The 16,254-nt window shown below is 60.9% G+C and overlaps 1 protein-coding gene across 50 annotated transcripts in view; it reads left to right on the top strand.

The window, feature by feature from the left end:
* Positions 1–16,254, top strand: part of TSNARE1 (t-SNARE domain containing 1) — a 209,225-nt gene that overhangs the window by 103,201 nt on the left and 89,770 nt on the right. For 26 of the 50 annotated variants that reach the window (XR_013397486.1, XR_013397476.1, XR_013397484.1 and 23 more), the window contains one exon: positions 3,969–4,130. Coding sequence is in view for 38 of the 50 variants with exons in the window: in XM_077944194.1 (XP_077800320.1) it covers positions 3,969–4,130 (162 nt within the window). In the remaining 12 variants the exon portion in view is untranslated. The remainder of the gene's footprint in view (positions 1–3,968; positions 4,131–16,254) is intronic. The other 24 variants (XR_013397487.1, XR_013397485.1, XR_013397477.1 and 21 more) reach the window with 1 other exon arrangement.

Below are 16,254 nucleotides of genomic sequence, written 5' to 3'. Positions count from 1 at the left end.
CTCGTGCTCAGGGGCTCCTGGTGGAGTGAGGTGCGTGCCTGCTGTGCTCTGCAGACGTGAGGGGTCAGACCGTGTGGGTGGAGCTTGAGGGGCATAGACCACTGGGCTGTGAGTGCCACTGTTGCCATTCTACAGATGAGGACAGTGAGGCCCAGAGAAGTGCGTGGCACGCCTGGGGCCTCACAGCCGGCACCAGTGCTGGGGCCGGAACCTGAGCCCAGGCTCTTTATGCAAGCACCCCGGAAGCCTAGGGGCTGGAGCCTTAGGAAGGAGGCGTTGGGGTTGCTGGGCTTGGCGCGAGGCCAGCGCCTCCCTGGGCTCCCACCGCCAGGCACTGCTCACTTCCTCCCGCCCACTCCAGGAAGGGGAGGTGATAATTACCACCTTGGACGAGTTGCGCTTGTCAACAGATTTTTTAGATCTTTTATTTTATATTCATCTATCCACGTATTTATTTATTTAAAGGCCTGTGCTAGCTTTTACCCGTGTCAGGGTGGTGTGTGGGATGAAGCTGGCTTGCGAAGGAGAACCTGCCTAGGGCAGCCTCATCTTCCCACCTGCAGGATGTGGACAAGCTGCCCCTTTAGACGAGGGTGGCCATGCCCACCCTGGAGGGGCCTGAGGAAATGGGAGAAAGGAAGTAGCACCTAACCTCATGCCGCATCCCTCCAGAGGTGGCCGGTGCTGTGGCTGTTGTTCCTATTGTCGTCAGTCGTGTCAGGCAGAACTGTGGGGACTAGTGAGGAGCCCCGCCGTCCCATCCTGGATGCAGTCGCACCAGCATAGCCCTCCTAGCCTCGCGCCCACCTGGGGTGGCTTCTGCCAGAAACGCAATGAAGTGCTTGTTTGTGGATCCACTGGTTCGGTGCCCAGGCGGGGTCCATCTCTCTGTACTTGGTTGTCACCTGTGCATCTGCTCCAGCCCCAGTCCCGACGGTTCTCGGGCCTCAGGAGGTGGGGACGCTTCACTGGGCCCTGGACATAAATGTGACCCAGCCTGGGCGGTTTGTGGGAGCAGCACCTGCTGGGAAGCCAGGCAGGGCCAGTGACTGCTCCAGAGGAGGTGGGCACCCCCTCTCCTCTGCGAGAAACCTCCCCAGGACACTTCCTCTGGCTGGGGGTCTCTGCACGTGCCCACCCTGAGCTGCACGGCGTGGTGAGGTGGCTTTCAGTTTGGGAAAGGGCAGAAGATGAGCAAGTCTCAGCCTCTGCAGCTTCCTTGCAGGGCGACTGAGGTTATAGTCCCCGAGCACGGGGAGCCGACAGAGCTGGTCCCGTGAGCCAGGCTGCCCTGCAGCCCATGTCCCCAGATGCCCACACAGGCGGGAGGGGCACGGCAAGAGCTCTGGACGTGAGTGGGATGGGTTGGGGTGGCAGCTGTACCCCTGCTGCCCTCCATGCCTAGCGCTGCCAGAGGATCCTTCACCATGCCTTGCCTACTGGCCTGCATGGCCAGCTGCTCTTGGTGGACAGTGCTGTCCCTAGGCACGGTGGAGGCCGGCAGGGTCCAGTGGGGAGAGATGAAGCAGAGAGGCTGCCTGCACCCCACAGGTCTAGCCTGGATTCCCATTCCCAGTCAGTTCCACACATTGTACCCAGATCTCATGCCTAGGATGACACCTAGGCAGGGCCCTGTGCCCTCAGAGGCTAGGAACTGGCAAAGCTGTCCACACTGCCTGAGGGCCCTGATGAGCAGAGGTGCAGTCTGGCTGGGACCCCATACTTAGCGGGGGCCTTTCCCAGACCTGGGAGGGGACCTTGATTGTGTCCCCCACAGAGGGCTGGGGAGACATGGGTGGGGACAGGCAAGGGAGGGGGCCTGTGACTGAGTCCCAGGCTCTGGTGTGAGCTGGGTGGCCCCATCCTGAGAGTCCTGTCCCTGCAGGGGCTCCGATCCAGGCCCAGCCACTATGCCCGCTGCCTCACCGCCACAGAAGGCCCAGAGGCATCAGGACAGGCACAGTCCCCGCCTCTGTCAGATCCTCCTCTCCAAACACGTGGTGACGCCCACTGGGCGAAGACCAGCGGCCGAGCAAGTCAGCTGGGAGAGCAGCTGCCTGGGCAGGGAGGGTGGTCCCGGAATTTGTGCCGGGGAGTGTGTGTGGGCACAGCATGTGTGAAGCTGAGGGGAGCTGGATCTGGGGGCGAGACCAAGGCTGCCATGGGTCTGCTCCTGAGGGCTTCAGGAGGCAGCAGCCTGGCCAGGTTTGCTGAATTGCCCCTTCGCTGCAGAGTGGCTTAGGTGGCTGTGAACTCCCTGAGTCTCCCGGATGGTAAGTGGGAGGGTCATTATGGTGCCTCAGGAGCATGAGGAGCAAGTAAAGGTAGCGTGGCCCTGTTCGTTGTCGGCCGTCCCCACCGCTGTTGCCTTGTCCTTGCGCTCCGAACCTTGATGTGTGTCTGAGAGCAGGCGCTGCTGCAGAGCCCCACGGGCTTGCCCTGATTGAGCACTGCGCCAGCTCCCTGCCTCGCTCTGCCTCGGTGTACTCGGCTGTTGTGAAGGCCCCGCCTCCTCCCTGCAGGATTTCCAGGAAGATCGGGGGCGTGGCTGAGTGGAGCAGGTGTTCGTGGTGAGGCTGGGCCTGACCAGGCCGCCCCCTCGGTTTTCTGCTCTGCTCATTCTTGGTGCCTTTTCCCATCTCCCTTTTTCCCTCTCACACACACAATGTCACATGGTCACACATCCCACAATCACACAGGCACTCACAGTCACACACACACCTTCCTAAGGTGAAGGCAGCCCCGCTGGCATGGGCAGGGCAGGTGGGGGGCACTGCGGCCTCCTGACGGGAGGGGAAGGAAGGGCTGCGGGGTGGGATTGCCACTATTGTCGCGTTTTCAGTTCAGTATGATCGTGTGCACCGGGAGGTGGCGGCTGCAGCATGGACCTTTCCTGCCTCCCGCCCACCCTCCCCTCTGCCAGGTGCTCCCAGGCCCCTACACCTCCACTTGGGACCTGGCGCAGGGGACTGATGACACCAGGGACTGACGTCTGCAGTCTTTCCCAGGTGACCGGTGCCAGGGAGGCCCAGATTGATGCCCAGTGACAGGCTCATGGCCGTAGAAGGCCCCCACCTCAGACCTAGATCGTGCCCTCAGAGAGCACCATTTTGTTGAATTTCAAAATGAGGCAAATAAATTAACAAGGAATAAAAACAAATTCCAAAAACCTCTCAGGCTTGCTCCCCAAGGCTGTCACGGCAGGGCAGGTTCCTGTGGGTTCCTCCGGGTGCATCTGTGCCCTGCCTGCAGTCCCACCTCATCTCTGAGCCCCACGCTGCAGCCTCTGTCCCTGGCTTGGGAACTGGCTCCTTGATGGGGCCTGTGTTGGGCTCACAGCCCCCAAAATGAAGAGGTAGAATTTGTGTTTATGTGCATAGGGGCACTTTTCTGGGGGTCTACAAAGGGGCCTGTGACCCCCAAAAGCTGGGAACACGAGGTAGACTGTGTTCTCTCTGGGGTCAGGGCCACGTTTTGCTCTCGTGTCCTCTATCTGGCCAAGGACAGGGTAGCCCTGGCTTGGCATGGGGGTCATAGGGCTCACGAGCTCTCCTTGCAGACAGGCCTGGGATGATCAGAGTGGGGGGCATGTGCCAAAAGGTGGGAACCAGTGTCCACTCACCTGTGACCCTGGCCCACTGCTCACAGTAGCCCCAGCTCCTCTCCTGCCCCGACAGTGTGCACGGCGCTGCCCAGAGCTCTGGGGGCCCGCAACTCCCAGAGGCGTGGGAGGCCAGGGCCTAGCATCTGTGATTCATCTCCTCTTGAGACAGAGCTGAGTGGCCTGCTCGGAGCCATGGGGAGACTTGGCCTTGGGGCGTGGTGATAATGGGGGGTGTCAGTGCTAACAAGGTCTGGGCCTGGGGCGTGCTGGTAATGGGGTGGGGAGGTCAGTACTGACAAGATCTGGGCCTGGGGCATGGTAGTAATGGGAGGGGTCAGTGCTAACAAGGTCTGTCTGTCATCAGCAGAGTCCCCAGGCCCCGTTTGCCGAGCTGGCTGATGATGAGAAGATCTTTAATGGGAGTGACAACATGTGGCAGGGCCAGGAGCAAGCGCTGCTCCCGGACATCACCGAGGAGGACCTGGAGGCCATCCGACTGCGAGAGGAGGCCATCCTGCAGATGGAGGTGAGGCTGGCTTGGGCAAGCGTGCTCACTCTCCACACTCCACATGTGGAGGCCAGGGACCAGGGGAGCCCAGGTGCCAGCCCTGCTGCACCATTGCTTACCCTCGGCCTGGTGGCCTTGGAACTAGGCCTCCATGGCCTTGCCCATTCTAACCACCTCTCTCTGGCCATCTGGTCCAATAAGGGAGAGATGGGAGTCTGGGAACCCCATCCCCATTCCCTCCTTCCCGGGTTTCCCTAATAGGGCACAGCCCTCTGGCCAGGAGCCGGGGTATATGCTGGGGTAGCCTCTCAATCACCATGGTCATTTCCTTTGCTGTGTGGTTAGACTTCCAGGAGGCTGTTTAGCTCTAATGAAAATGATTTGGTGCTTAATGCAGTTCCCTGTAACTTTTTTTTGAAAGGTTGAATAGATTGCTCAGAACTGAACCTGCAATTTGGTGGTACTACCAGCAGGTGGTGGGGTGTGTTGTCGGGGTGCAACTGTAGGGTGTGGACATTGGATGCTGCTTATTCTTCATTTCTTTAAAGTTTACACATGTATAATACCTGCTGCCAAATGTATCTCTAGCCCATGGTTAATCTCCTTGAGACAGTTGCTAAAACAGAGTATCCCAAGAGGCACCTGAGTCTGGGTCTGCATGTGTGCACATGTGTGTGTGCACGTGTGTTCATGCATGTGAGTGTGTGCATAAGTGCATGCTTGTGTGAGTGCGTGTGATGCACGTGAGTGCATGTGTGTGTGCATGCATGCATGTGTGTGTGCGTGCATGTGTGAATGTGTGTGTGCGTGCATGTATGAGTACATGCATGTGTGAGTGCGTGTGTGCATGCATGTATGCATGTGTGTGTACATGCGTGTGAATGCATGCATGTATGAGTGCATGTATGAGTGCATGCATGTGAATGCATGTGTGCATGCATGTATTGTGCATGCGTGTGCGTGCATGTATGTGTGTGTGTGCATGCATGTATTGTGCATGCGTGTGTGTGTGCATGCATGCATGTGTGCATGCATGTATTGTGCATGCGTGTGTGTGCGTGCATGCATGCATGTGTGTGTGTGTGTGCGTGCATGTGTGAGTGAGCCTCTTCTCCCTTGATGCCTGAGTGTACATAGAACACATCAGTCAGGCAGCTTGGTGGGGACACGCTCTGTTGGGATCCGAGCCTCTGTGTGTGACCTTGAACATCCTTCCCTTCTTCTGGTCTCCTCATCTGCAGAAGGTGCTAGGGCCTGCCCACTCTGAAGCTCCCAGGGGCTGGGTTTCTGGAGCAAATGTCTGCCTAAGAGCTGACTCTTCTAGAAAAGCGGAGGCCTGGCAGTAAGTCAGCTAAGTCACTGGATTAGGACCTGTGGCTAGTTCTGCTCTCCCAGGAAGCAGGCCATCCACTCTCAAGGGAAGGGAATACCCCACAGTGCTGGGGCTCAGTCCCCTTCTCCCTTTGCCCCTTACTTCTGTGGCCCCCCCACCTCCCTGCCTCTGCTGTGGCAACCCCCTACTTTGGCCTGATGGAGGAGCGCCCATTTCTCAAGACCTGTGTTCGGGGCCCCCGCCACCTCTGTGAGTGTCCTCCCCTTCACCCTTTCCTGTTCTCGGGCTCCCCAGAGAGGAAGGCGCCAGCTCTGGGCCTGTGGCTGCTTTGGGGGCTTCTCTCGGGCTGAACGAGCCCTTTGCTCCTGCTGAGATGCTCCAGAGAACCGCCTGAAGCACAGAGATGGTTTCCATCCCTCTCTGCTGGTGCAGCGAGGCCCACTGTTCCCAGAGAAGCAGAGAAACGGGCGCTCAGGAGCTCTTCCAGAAGCACTACCCCGAAGGCTTCACATCCAGAGAGGCAGATGGACCTGCTTCCCCTTTGCACTGGAATCAGATCCTCCTGGGAAGGTCCAGTCTCAGCCCTCCCTGTGGGGCATAGAGTGGTGTGAGGAGAGAGGAGGCACTGCTTGTTGATTAAGTCCAAGGAGTGGAGGCCGTTCACAGAAGCTCATTCTGCCAGAGAGCCCAAACCCCCACATAGGGCTGCGGGCGTGAGGAGGCCATTAGAGGGCAGCATCCTGAGAGAGGCGTGGCTCCTGCACAGTGGAACTGGCCCACCTCCAGCCTCCTGGCGCTCGCTCCGCAGCATCTATGGAACGGGTCTCGGGGTTCCCGTGTGGCGCCTTTACCCAAGGGGCTGGCTTCTCCTTGTCCTGGCCTGGGAGTCCTGCTCCCAGGGCCTGGTGAGGGCTCGTGCTGGTGCAGCCACCCCAGGATGGGGTTCAGAGGAGTGGAGGCTGGGGCTGGCTGCCCCTCCTGTGATCCTCTGTGTGAGGGCCTGTCCATCCAGCAGTCCTGTCCCCAGGTTCCCTCTGGCGCTCTGTGTGGTGAGTGTGGGCCGAGCAGCGGCCTTTCCTGGGGCAAGGGCGCCCCACGTGGAGGCCACTGCAGTCGTCCAGCTCAGAGATGGAGAGGCCTGGGTCAGGGCGGGAGAAAAGCTGGTGCTCTGGGCTGAACTGTATTCACTCAAGAGCCTGGGCTTGTGTCTAGACCAGAAGACCCAGGTGGCCCGGGCTTTGCCTGTGGCCCTCGGGACCCCTCACAGCTCAGCACTGTGTGGAGGGCGGGTAGCAGGGGGGACTAGGAGCGGTGCGGAGTGGGAAGGCCCCATGGCCAGCCTGGCCCTCCCAGCCTCAGTTTTTTTGTCTGCAGCATGGGGGTGACACAGCAGATGTGGATCCTGTGCCAGCAAACAGCAGGCGCAGGACGGAGGGTGACGGGGTGGGAGTCGTTCTTGGAAGGCATCCGCACATCTCACTGCATCACTCCCCCCCTTTGGTCTCTGAAAACGGGAAAAACAAAACGCAAATTGTCATTAGCCTTTAGGAAGCCCTCCCCCGGGTCTGCAGCAGGTCCCGGTGACAGGAGCTCCAGCGTGATGCGTGAGAGGCTGTGACGCAGCGGAGGTCCCACGTGCCAGGCCCTGCAGGCCCGATTGCTTTGGGGCCATCTTTGCAGCCTGCACAGGGCTCGGGGGGTGGGCGGCAGAGTTTTGTGGAACCGTGTTACGCACCTCGGCTGGCTGCCGCCCTTTCCTGTGGAAGCTGGCACCCTCGTCCGCTCAACTCTCCTGCCACATTCACTGGGGGCTTTGGGATTTGCAAGATATTATAGGTTCAGAGGTCCCCTAGGGCAGACTTGGGGTCTGAGAGAGAGCCCCCTTCGCGGCCAGCCCTCAATGACTAGGTGGCTAGTGGGGTTGTGAACATGTGGGGCAGCTGAGGCCCAGGGAGGGGAAGCAGTGTCACAGCGGTGGGCCAGTGTTGCGCCATTCCTGGTGCCCACCCTCCGCCTTGCTCCTGGTTTCCTTGAGTGTCCGCGGCTCCTGTCAGGCAGGGTGCGGATCGGGGTCGTGTTGGGGGCTCCTGTCCACTGGGACAGATGGCCCCGCCCAGCATCCGTTTCCTTTGTCCTCCTCCCAGCATCGTCCTTGGGACAAAACAAAGGGCCAGGCTGGGGATATGCTGTCCGGGCTTTAGGCCCGTGTCCACTCACTGGCTGGGTGACCTTGAACTCCTATTGGCCTTGGTCGTTTCGTCTGTGAAGTGGGCAGGTGGAAGGATGCTCTCTGTCCTCAGGGACTTGCCAGCTGGGACAGCCCGTGTGGCCGTAGGCAGAGTGTAGCCAGCTGGGATGGCGTAGGCAGAGTGTAGCAGGCCCTGTGGGGCATCTGCAGGCCCTGTGGAGGTGACAGCCCGTCAGAGGACCCGGGGGGTGCTGTGTGGCTGGCTTGAGAGGCCCAACAGTGACTGGGCAGGAGACAGTGGAGAGTGGGCCAGCCTCAGTTCTGGGCAGAGACCTTGGCACTGTGGCCCCCCCAGGCCTGGTGCCATCGGATTCTGAGTTAGGGTGTCCTGCCCCATCCTGGGGAGCCTGTCGGGACCGCCGGGACCCACCCTGAGGACCCCTGCTGGCTTCCATGTGCCCCTGAGCACCCTGCCCCGATCTGAGCATTGCCGCTTCCATGGCGTGCCCTCCTCAGGGAGACCCTCCGCACTGCCCTCGACTGCCCCAGCTCCCTGTCCGCCTCCCATGGGGAGTCTCTGGCTGGTCCCTGCCCCGACAGACGGTGAGCGGCCCTTGCCTGCCTGGGGTCAGCCCCATACCCAGAGCCTGGAGTAGTGGGCTCCACAGCAACTTGCTGTTACTTGTGGAACCAACGTGTCAAACTGGTCAGTGCCTGCAACGACAGTGACTGCCCTTCCCCCATAGTGACCACCTCCCTCCTCCATGACAGTGACCATGTCCCTCCCCCGTGACAGTGACCACCTCCCTCCCCTATGACAGTGACCACATCCCTCCCCCATGACAGTGACCATCCCTCCCCCATGAGTCACCACCCCTCCCCCACGACAATGACCACCTCCCTCCCCTATGACAGTGACCACATCCCTCCCCCATGACAGTGACCATCCCTCCCCCATGAGTCACCACCCCTCCCCAACGACAGTGACCACCCCTCCCCCACGACAGTCACCACCCCTCCTCCATGCGTCACCACTCCTCCCCTACGACAGTGACCACCCCCTCCCCCACGACAATGACCACCCCTCCCCCACGACAATGACCACCCCTCCCCCATGACAATGACCACCCCTCCCCCATGACAATGACCACCTCCTTCCCCCATGACCACCCCCTACCCCATGACAGTGACCACCCCTCCCCCATGACAATGACCACCTCCCTCCCCCATGACCACCCCCTACCCCATGACAGTGACCACCCCTCCCCCACGACAGTGACCACCCCTCCCCCATGACAGTCACCACCCCTCCCCCATGCATCACCACTCCTCCCCTACGACAGTGACCACCCCCTCCCCGATGACCACCCCCTTCTCCCATGAGAGTCATCACCCCCTCCCCAACAATGACCATCCCCCTCCCCCATGACTCACCTCCCGCCCCATGACAGTCACCACCCCCTCCCCCACAATGACCACCCCTCCCCCATGGCAGTCACCACCTCTCTCCCATGAGTGACCTCCCCCCTCCCACGACAGTGGCCGGACCTTCCCTGATGATAGCATGCCAGCCCCCAGTGCTAGGCCTGTCCTGAGCCCTCACTGCTGGCCTCCAGGATGGACTCAGGTCCCACAGGTAGCATCTCAGCCCTGCACACAGGGTGTCCTGCAGAGCCATGCTGCAGGGCTGTGTGGTGAGTTCAGGGGGTTGGAGGTGCAGGGAGAGGCTAGGCCAGCCCCGGAACATTCCCAGCCCGAGTCTGGGCGATGGATGGCCCAGCCAGAAGCACACCAGGCCATGTTTCTCTTTGCCAGCGCGAGTCTGGGCGATGGTGGCCCAGCCAGAAGCACACCAGGCCATGCTTCTCTTTGCTGGTTTATGTTGGGCATCTTCCTTTTTCTCTCCTGTGTGAGAATGGAGTTGATAAATACAGTGAAGTTCATCCGAGAGCAGAAGTGGAGCCACCCAGGGGCCGGTGGAGGCTGAGGGTTGCCAGTGAGGGGGGCCTGTCCCCTGTGTGTTCCATGGCCTGTTCAATGGCCGCAGTGCAGCTGTCCTTGGCCTCCATGGGGCCCTGGCCCTCTGCATGGTGCCGGGAGTCTCCGCCAGACAGGCCCTGCTCCAACTGCATACACGGAGTGTTAGAGGGGCAGAGCGGCCACCCGAGAGTGAGCAGGACCTGGGGCCGGCTCAGTGCACAAGCTCCCTACAGGGAGGACGCTATGCCCACTTCCCAGTGGGGGAGGCCACATGGCTGGAACCCAGGCAGTCTGACTCTGACCCAAGTGCCATCTGTCTCTGGAGGGTGCAGGGCCTGGCAGCCCTGGCATTTGAACCTTTCACCTGGGGCTGCCCACCATCTCCCAGCTGAGGGTCGTAGTGAGGAGGCGTCGTGCCAGTCACATGTGGGAGCTGAGTCTGCATATGGGTTGCTCGGATGGGAGAAGGCTCAAGGGGTCCCAGAGCATTGCCTGTCTCCACTGTGTACTCCCTTCCCTGGGGCTCCCCTCCCTGCCTGAGCTGAGGAAGCCCGGCTCTGGCCTTCCAGCCTTGGGCAGCCCTGGTGCTGGTCCCAGCCTGGAGCCCCAAAGCCTCCCAGGACTCTGGGTGTCGGGCATCCACGTGCCGCGGAGGCGAGTGCTGGCGGCTGGCAGCCTCCTGGCCAGCGACCCTGTCTGGATGGGGGAGAAGATGGAGAGGCCATTCCCATCTCATCACCGGGAGTGTGAGCTTTAATTGTGTCTGAGCAGCAGTGCGAGCCCAGGCGTGGGCGAGGAGGTGTCTGGGCATCCAATTAGGTCGTGTCCAGGAGCCATTGCCTGTTCCCACAGCAGCAGCTCCTCCGTAGGGCTGTCTGCTGGCCCTCAGCTGTCTACCTGTCCAGCCAGGCCCTCTGAGCGCCCGCAGCTGTGCCCACCCTGTATGGACCCTGCTGACCAGCCCCACCTCCTCTTGGCCTTGGCCGGGAGAGAGCGGGCTTCCAGGACAGCTGCCTCCACCCTCTGCACTGAGCTGCGGGACTCCCAGAGGAGGCAGGGTGCCCACGTCCACACAGCAAGACTGCCAGCTGCCGCCAGGAGCCCAGGCCAGAACCATGCCCGGTGCCTCCCAGGTCACTCTCTGAGCCCTGGGTCTCCGACTCCTGCCAAATGGTTGGGAATGAGAAGGCCCTTGAGGTAGTGGCTGCAAGGTGCTTTGCAAACCAGGAGTCCATGTGACCCTGTGAGTGAGGGCATGAAGGACCAAGGGCAGCCGTCAGCGTGGTATTTGGGCCCTTGCTGTTGCCCCAGGTGTTAGCGAGGTGGTTGATTCTTCCTTGTCCCTGCAAACTCGGGCCCTTCGATTCTCCCAGGGGCCCTGGGCACCCTGTTGGCGTTCGCTGTTTCTCACCTCCAGTGCCCTTCCTCACACTGCCCTCCACCTTCCTTCTGGCCACTCTGCATCCTCTGAGGTCCCCAGGGGATCCTGGCCCTCTGCAGACCCTGAAACAGTTCGCTCTTTCCTCCTCGCCCCAGCCTCCCTTACTCCCTCTCCTCATTGCGCCCTGGGTGGGCTGCCCCTGCCACTACCCCTGTCCCTGCCCCTCCAGGTGGGGCCTAGGTCTTTTTTATTTGGCCAAGATGGAGAATAGGGTGGCCACAGTGGCCAGGGGAAGCTGAGTGCTAAAGCTAATCCAGTGTGGCCCCTGCTCTCCTACCCCCACTGCAGCCCCACTTCCTGCTTGCTGCCCCCACTACAGCCCCACTTCCTGCTTGCTGCCCCCACTGCAGCCCCACTTCCTGCTTGCTGAGGACCCCGTGGGGCTGAAATGCATCCCTGCAGTGTGTGGGCAGATGCTCCAGGGCAGAGCCAACAGGTGGCGTCTGAACACCAATAGCACCCAGTTAGCAGGAGATGACCCTCGATCCGAGGTGGCCAGAGCTGTGTGACTGGCAGACTGGTGGCAGGGATGACAGCCAGGTCTCCAGGAAGCTTCCTTGTCCCCTGGGGAGGGGAGCCGGCAGGCCTGAGGCGTCTTCTAGCCAAGGAGAAATACAAGGTGGTCCAGGATCCCAGGCTCAGGCACAGCCATACCACTGGGCCACATGACCCTGGGCGGGTCTCTCCTGGAGCCTCAGTTTACCTATCTGTAAAATGGACACAATGACACCAGCCTTTGCTGGCCTCAGGGTGAAAGTGCCACAGTGGAGTGGAACTGCCTGGTGAGAACTCAGGCCTGGGAAGAACCTGGGCCGGGAGGTGTGGCCGTGGCTGTCCATGTGCCTCACACCCACCCTCCTGCCATGCTGGGGATCTTCACCTGCCCCTCCCTCCTTCAAGCGTCCCAGCCCTCTCCCTCGGGAATGCAGCCGAGCTCTGGGGTGAGCAGGTGAACCCTGGGCTTTGCTGTTGGCTCAGCAGCTCACTGTCCACTGAGGGGTTAGCCTCACACTGCTGCCAGCCGGGGTATTGGTGCCACTGAGAACAGCAGCAGATGCTGCTGATGGCCTGCGGTGCGGCTGCTCGAGGGAGGGGGTCTGCATTTTCTTGGGGACTTCTGAGGACGGAAAGCACTCAAGCCTAGGAAGTGCTGGAGTCCTGGGATTTCTTCATGTGGCGTCCTGGGGCTTTCTGGGGCAGGAAAGACGAGCCGTGGCCCCCCACATGCTGTGTGCTGAGCGTGGGGGAGGTGGAGCTTGCGCCCCGTGAAGAGCCCGACCGACAGGGCTGTGTTTCTGTGGTGGTGTGGGGCTGTGGATCCACCATGGCGGGGCACCCGGTGAAATGTTTTCTGCCCGCGTTGGTCTGGGATAGGGCTGGGAACTGGCTCTTTGGGGGCTCTGAAGGGCCCTCGGTGGGTCTGGTGCAGCCGGGAGTAGGGCTCCATGCTCAATGTGCTTTGGGGCTTAGGTGGCATCCTGGGGGCCTGGAACAGTCTTCCCGTGGTTTGTTTCACGTCTGCTCTCTTTCCCTGTCCTCACCCCACTGATGACCTTGACCTTGCTTCTCATTCCACGGAGAAACAAGCCCTTAGAAGAGCACGTCGACAGCCTCCTGGGGCCTGGCTGCCTCCTCTCCAGGGCGGTGGGTGAGCTGCTTGCTCCACAGCTAGCCTGTGGCTCCCGCCCTGGCTGTGCCCTCCCCCTGCCGCCGCCTCCACACGCCCATCTTGGGCCCTCACGTCTCCCTCTTCCGATTCTGACACAGACCATCAGCAAGCATGTTGCAGTCATGCCCATCTTCAAAAGCTCCCATGAAAAAGGGGGCCACAACTGCCCGCCCGCCACTGGTTCTCACACTCCTCCGTTCCTCTCCGCCCCTCGCGTCACTTCCATGGGGAAGCTGGGGGTTCTGTGGGTCAGAACTTCCAGAGGGGCAGAGCTGAGACGCTTTGCCTGTCCACTAGCCTGGAGAGCTGAGGGTGGAGTCTCTCGGGAAGGCTCATGTGCCCGTCTCGTGTTGGTGTTCTGGCTATTGGCTGGGACGTGGGCTGGGCTCTGGGCCGGAGCTCCACGCTTGGCCTTTTCCATGGCCTGGTTTCCTCCCGGGATGGAGGCTGGGCCCTGGAGGATGCTGCCAGGACCCCGGCAGAGCCAGAAGGAAGCCGAGCCTCAGAAACCCTCTAGTGTCCCTTCTATCATGTTCTGCTTGAAGGGGGTGAGGGGGCGGGAGGGGGGGACGTGCATTGCTGTGACCGTCCGCAGGAGAGGCAGCTGACCCTGGACTCCCAACGGACTGTCCTTGCCCTCTCTCCTCACCGCACGTCTCACAGTTCCCTGGGCAGGCCCAGCCACCCCTGCTCCTCGTTCCTGTTGCCCAAGACCCAGAGAACCCGACACCCAACGCCTGAGCCGCTGGCTCCCTTTCGCTTGCAGGCCCTGACTCCAGGGGCGCCCTCTAACCTCCGCTGCTCCTGCGCTCGCCCCACACACTGTGGGGTTCTCTTGTTAGGATTCATCTCGCCACTCGAACGGAAGCCCGTGGAGGCAGCGGCGTTCCTGTTCTGGTCACGTCTGTGTTTGCGGCAGCTCACCGGCCTGACGCTGCCTGGCACCCAGTGGCTGCTGAATGAACAAATGGGTGGGTGGCGGTGCTGGGTGGGGTGGGTGGAGGAGGGCTGGGTTGGGGGCTGGGTGAGTGTGTTTCTTTCCTGCGACTCCGTGGAGGCTCCGTGTTTAACGACAGGGTCCTGCTGCCATTATTTATATACATCTCAGCCCACACCAGAGCTCTGTGAGAGTGAACACTCCTACGTTCTGATTCTGTCAGAGATGATGGTGGCTTGGAGCAGGCCCATCGCTTGCCCAGGGTCACGCAGCTCACACGCCACGGAGCTGGGATTCGAGCCCAGGTGCCCAACTCCAGCACGAGGCTGTCCTCACCGCGATGCTCAAGAGCCGACTCTTGCTTGGCCTTTCTGAGATGAGGATGGTGGGATTTGTCTCCGAGGCCACCCGCTGGTCCAGAGCCAGGCATGGAAAGAGCCAGCACCCCAGGAGCCAGTGACTTAATCCCCAGTTGAGGACACCAGTCCTGAGCAGTGGGCGGCGGGCAGTGATTTGTCTCCCTGGACTGGAGAGGTCGGAGGGAACAGGCGCGTGCCCTTCAGTCCACTGCCAGCATACAGCAGGCTCACCGGGGCATTGGTCCAGAGCTGGCGTCTGCTTCCCACCAGCTCTGCCTACCTGCCCCTCCGTGTCTGCACTGGGCTCCCCTCGCCAATCCCATCTCACCTGCTGGAGCTCCTGAGCGGGCATCACCTGACCCAGGTACAGAGCTCAGAATACGCCAGCTGCTCTGTTGCCATGGCTACCTGGCAGGCCTAGGAGGGCGGAGGATGGGATGCGGAGATGGCCCAGGCGGGGCTCCAAGGCTCCAGGCAGAGCCCAGCAGACCTGCCCTGCGGTTGGCATTGCACAGCCTGAAGGTGACTGACTTAGCTGATCTCTAGCTGTAAATGAGAGAGTGGACAAATAGATGCATACGGTTTGGTGACTCCATTAACTGGAATAGTCGTCTTTGTAGGTGGATGGTTGCCAAGATCCTGATTATAAGAAGAGATGCTGTGATAGAGAAAAATGCAGTGATGTTTTGACTTCTCGTTCTGGAAAGTGAAGGGAACACACAGGCATACACACACCAAGGTTTTATGATGTCTCGTGCAAGGGACTTTTTCCACTGTGCCAGTGAAAGAAGAGAAAGAAAATTCCATGAGAGCTTTTAATGAGTTCTAGTTTTAGAAGCAGTCTGAAAAATAATTGCATGATTTAACCATCTACTAAGTTCTGGGTCTCTCCCCCGCTCTCCCGCTCTCTGGCTGCCGTGCCAGGGCATAGCTTGCCTGTCCCCAGAGAATAGCACCAGGACTGCCGCTGCCCTGGAGGGCTGCATCCCGGGCAGCCCCAGCCCCTCGTGCTGCCCCCACCCTCCTCAGGCCTGGCCTTGGCCTCTCCGTCACCCCAGGACTGAGGACTGGGCTTCTGCCTAGAACTTGGCTCCCACCTAGGCCCATGGGGGAGCCCAGATCTCTGGCAAGTCCCCCAGGTGTGCCTGGGGGTGGAGCTGCGCCTGCCCCAAGCTTCCTTCTCAGCAGCTGGGGCCTGCCCAGGGCCCACAGTGCCTGAGGGGTCCCACCCATGCTAGCTGCCTGCCAGAGAGGCCCTCCTCTGGCTCTTACGGTGGGCTCTCTCTGGGCCCATCCTTGGGATCTGCCTGCACTGTCGGCGACAGGCCCAGCTGCAGGTCCCAGCCCCACTGTGCCTACCTGGCTGTCTCACAGCCACAGGGTGTGTTCAGCTCTTTATTCCTCTGTTCGTTCTGAGACCAGCACTGGGCCAGGACGAAGGAGAATCCCCAGTAAGTCCCGGCTGCTCTGGTGATGGTGACGGAGGAAGAGACACAAAGGCAGGCAGTGCCTCAGGCTTCCTGCTCCCTTCAGGAAGCTCCTATGCAGAAGGCTTGGGGCTGCCTGGTGGAAGTGCTGGAAGTGGCCCATCCCTTCACATCCGGGGCCTGTAGGGCAGGCCTCAGGGCCAGGATGCACCCTGCCCCATCCTGAGACAGCACAGTGTGTGTGCGTAGCCCACAGCCCATGTGGCTGATGTGGCAGGACCTGGGTTTCTGGGGCTGCCTGGGCCCTGAGCAGCTCTCTCGGGTTCTGTGAGATCCCGGCCCAGTTGCCAGGAGGGATAGCGGAGCTGTGGTCTCCAGCCTCAGGCTGGGGAGCAGGGAAGGGCCCCAGGCTCGCTACCCGACTTCAGCATCCTTTCCCTTCTATACAGTGAAGGACTGGGTCCGGCTGGCCCTTCCCAGGGCCTGTGGGCAGTGGTTCTCCGTGGTGAGCCATTTTCCAGAAACAAGGGTCAGGGGTTTCTTAACTGTGGCTGCGTGCCTGGAGCCCGAGCTTATGTTCAGGCTTTGCTTCCCGCTTTGTTCGAGGTGAACGACGTTCACTCATCATTGAGCGCCTCGGCACGAGGTGCCTCCGAGTGGGCTGGGCCGGCTGGCAGCTCACCCGTCTGCTGGGAAGTGGGACCAGGTCGATGTGTGAGTGCCAGGCGTCTTAAAGAGAGGGGCACGTAAAATGAGAACGAGCAGACTTCACACAAATGCTGCGTTTGCTCCTAAGAGGTCAGGGAGT

The sequence above is a fragment of the Macaca mulatta genome, chromosome 8 (genome assembly GCF_049350105.2).
Source record: "Macaca mulatta isolate MMU2019108-1 chromosome 8, T2T-MMU8v2.0, whole genome shotgun sequence".
NCBI classification, from domain to species: Eukaryota; Metazoa; Chordata; class Mammalia; order Primates; family Cercopithecidae; genus Macaca; species Macaca mulatta.
This window is presented reverse-complemented; position numbering and strand designations above follow the sequence as displayed.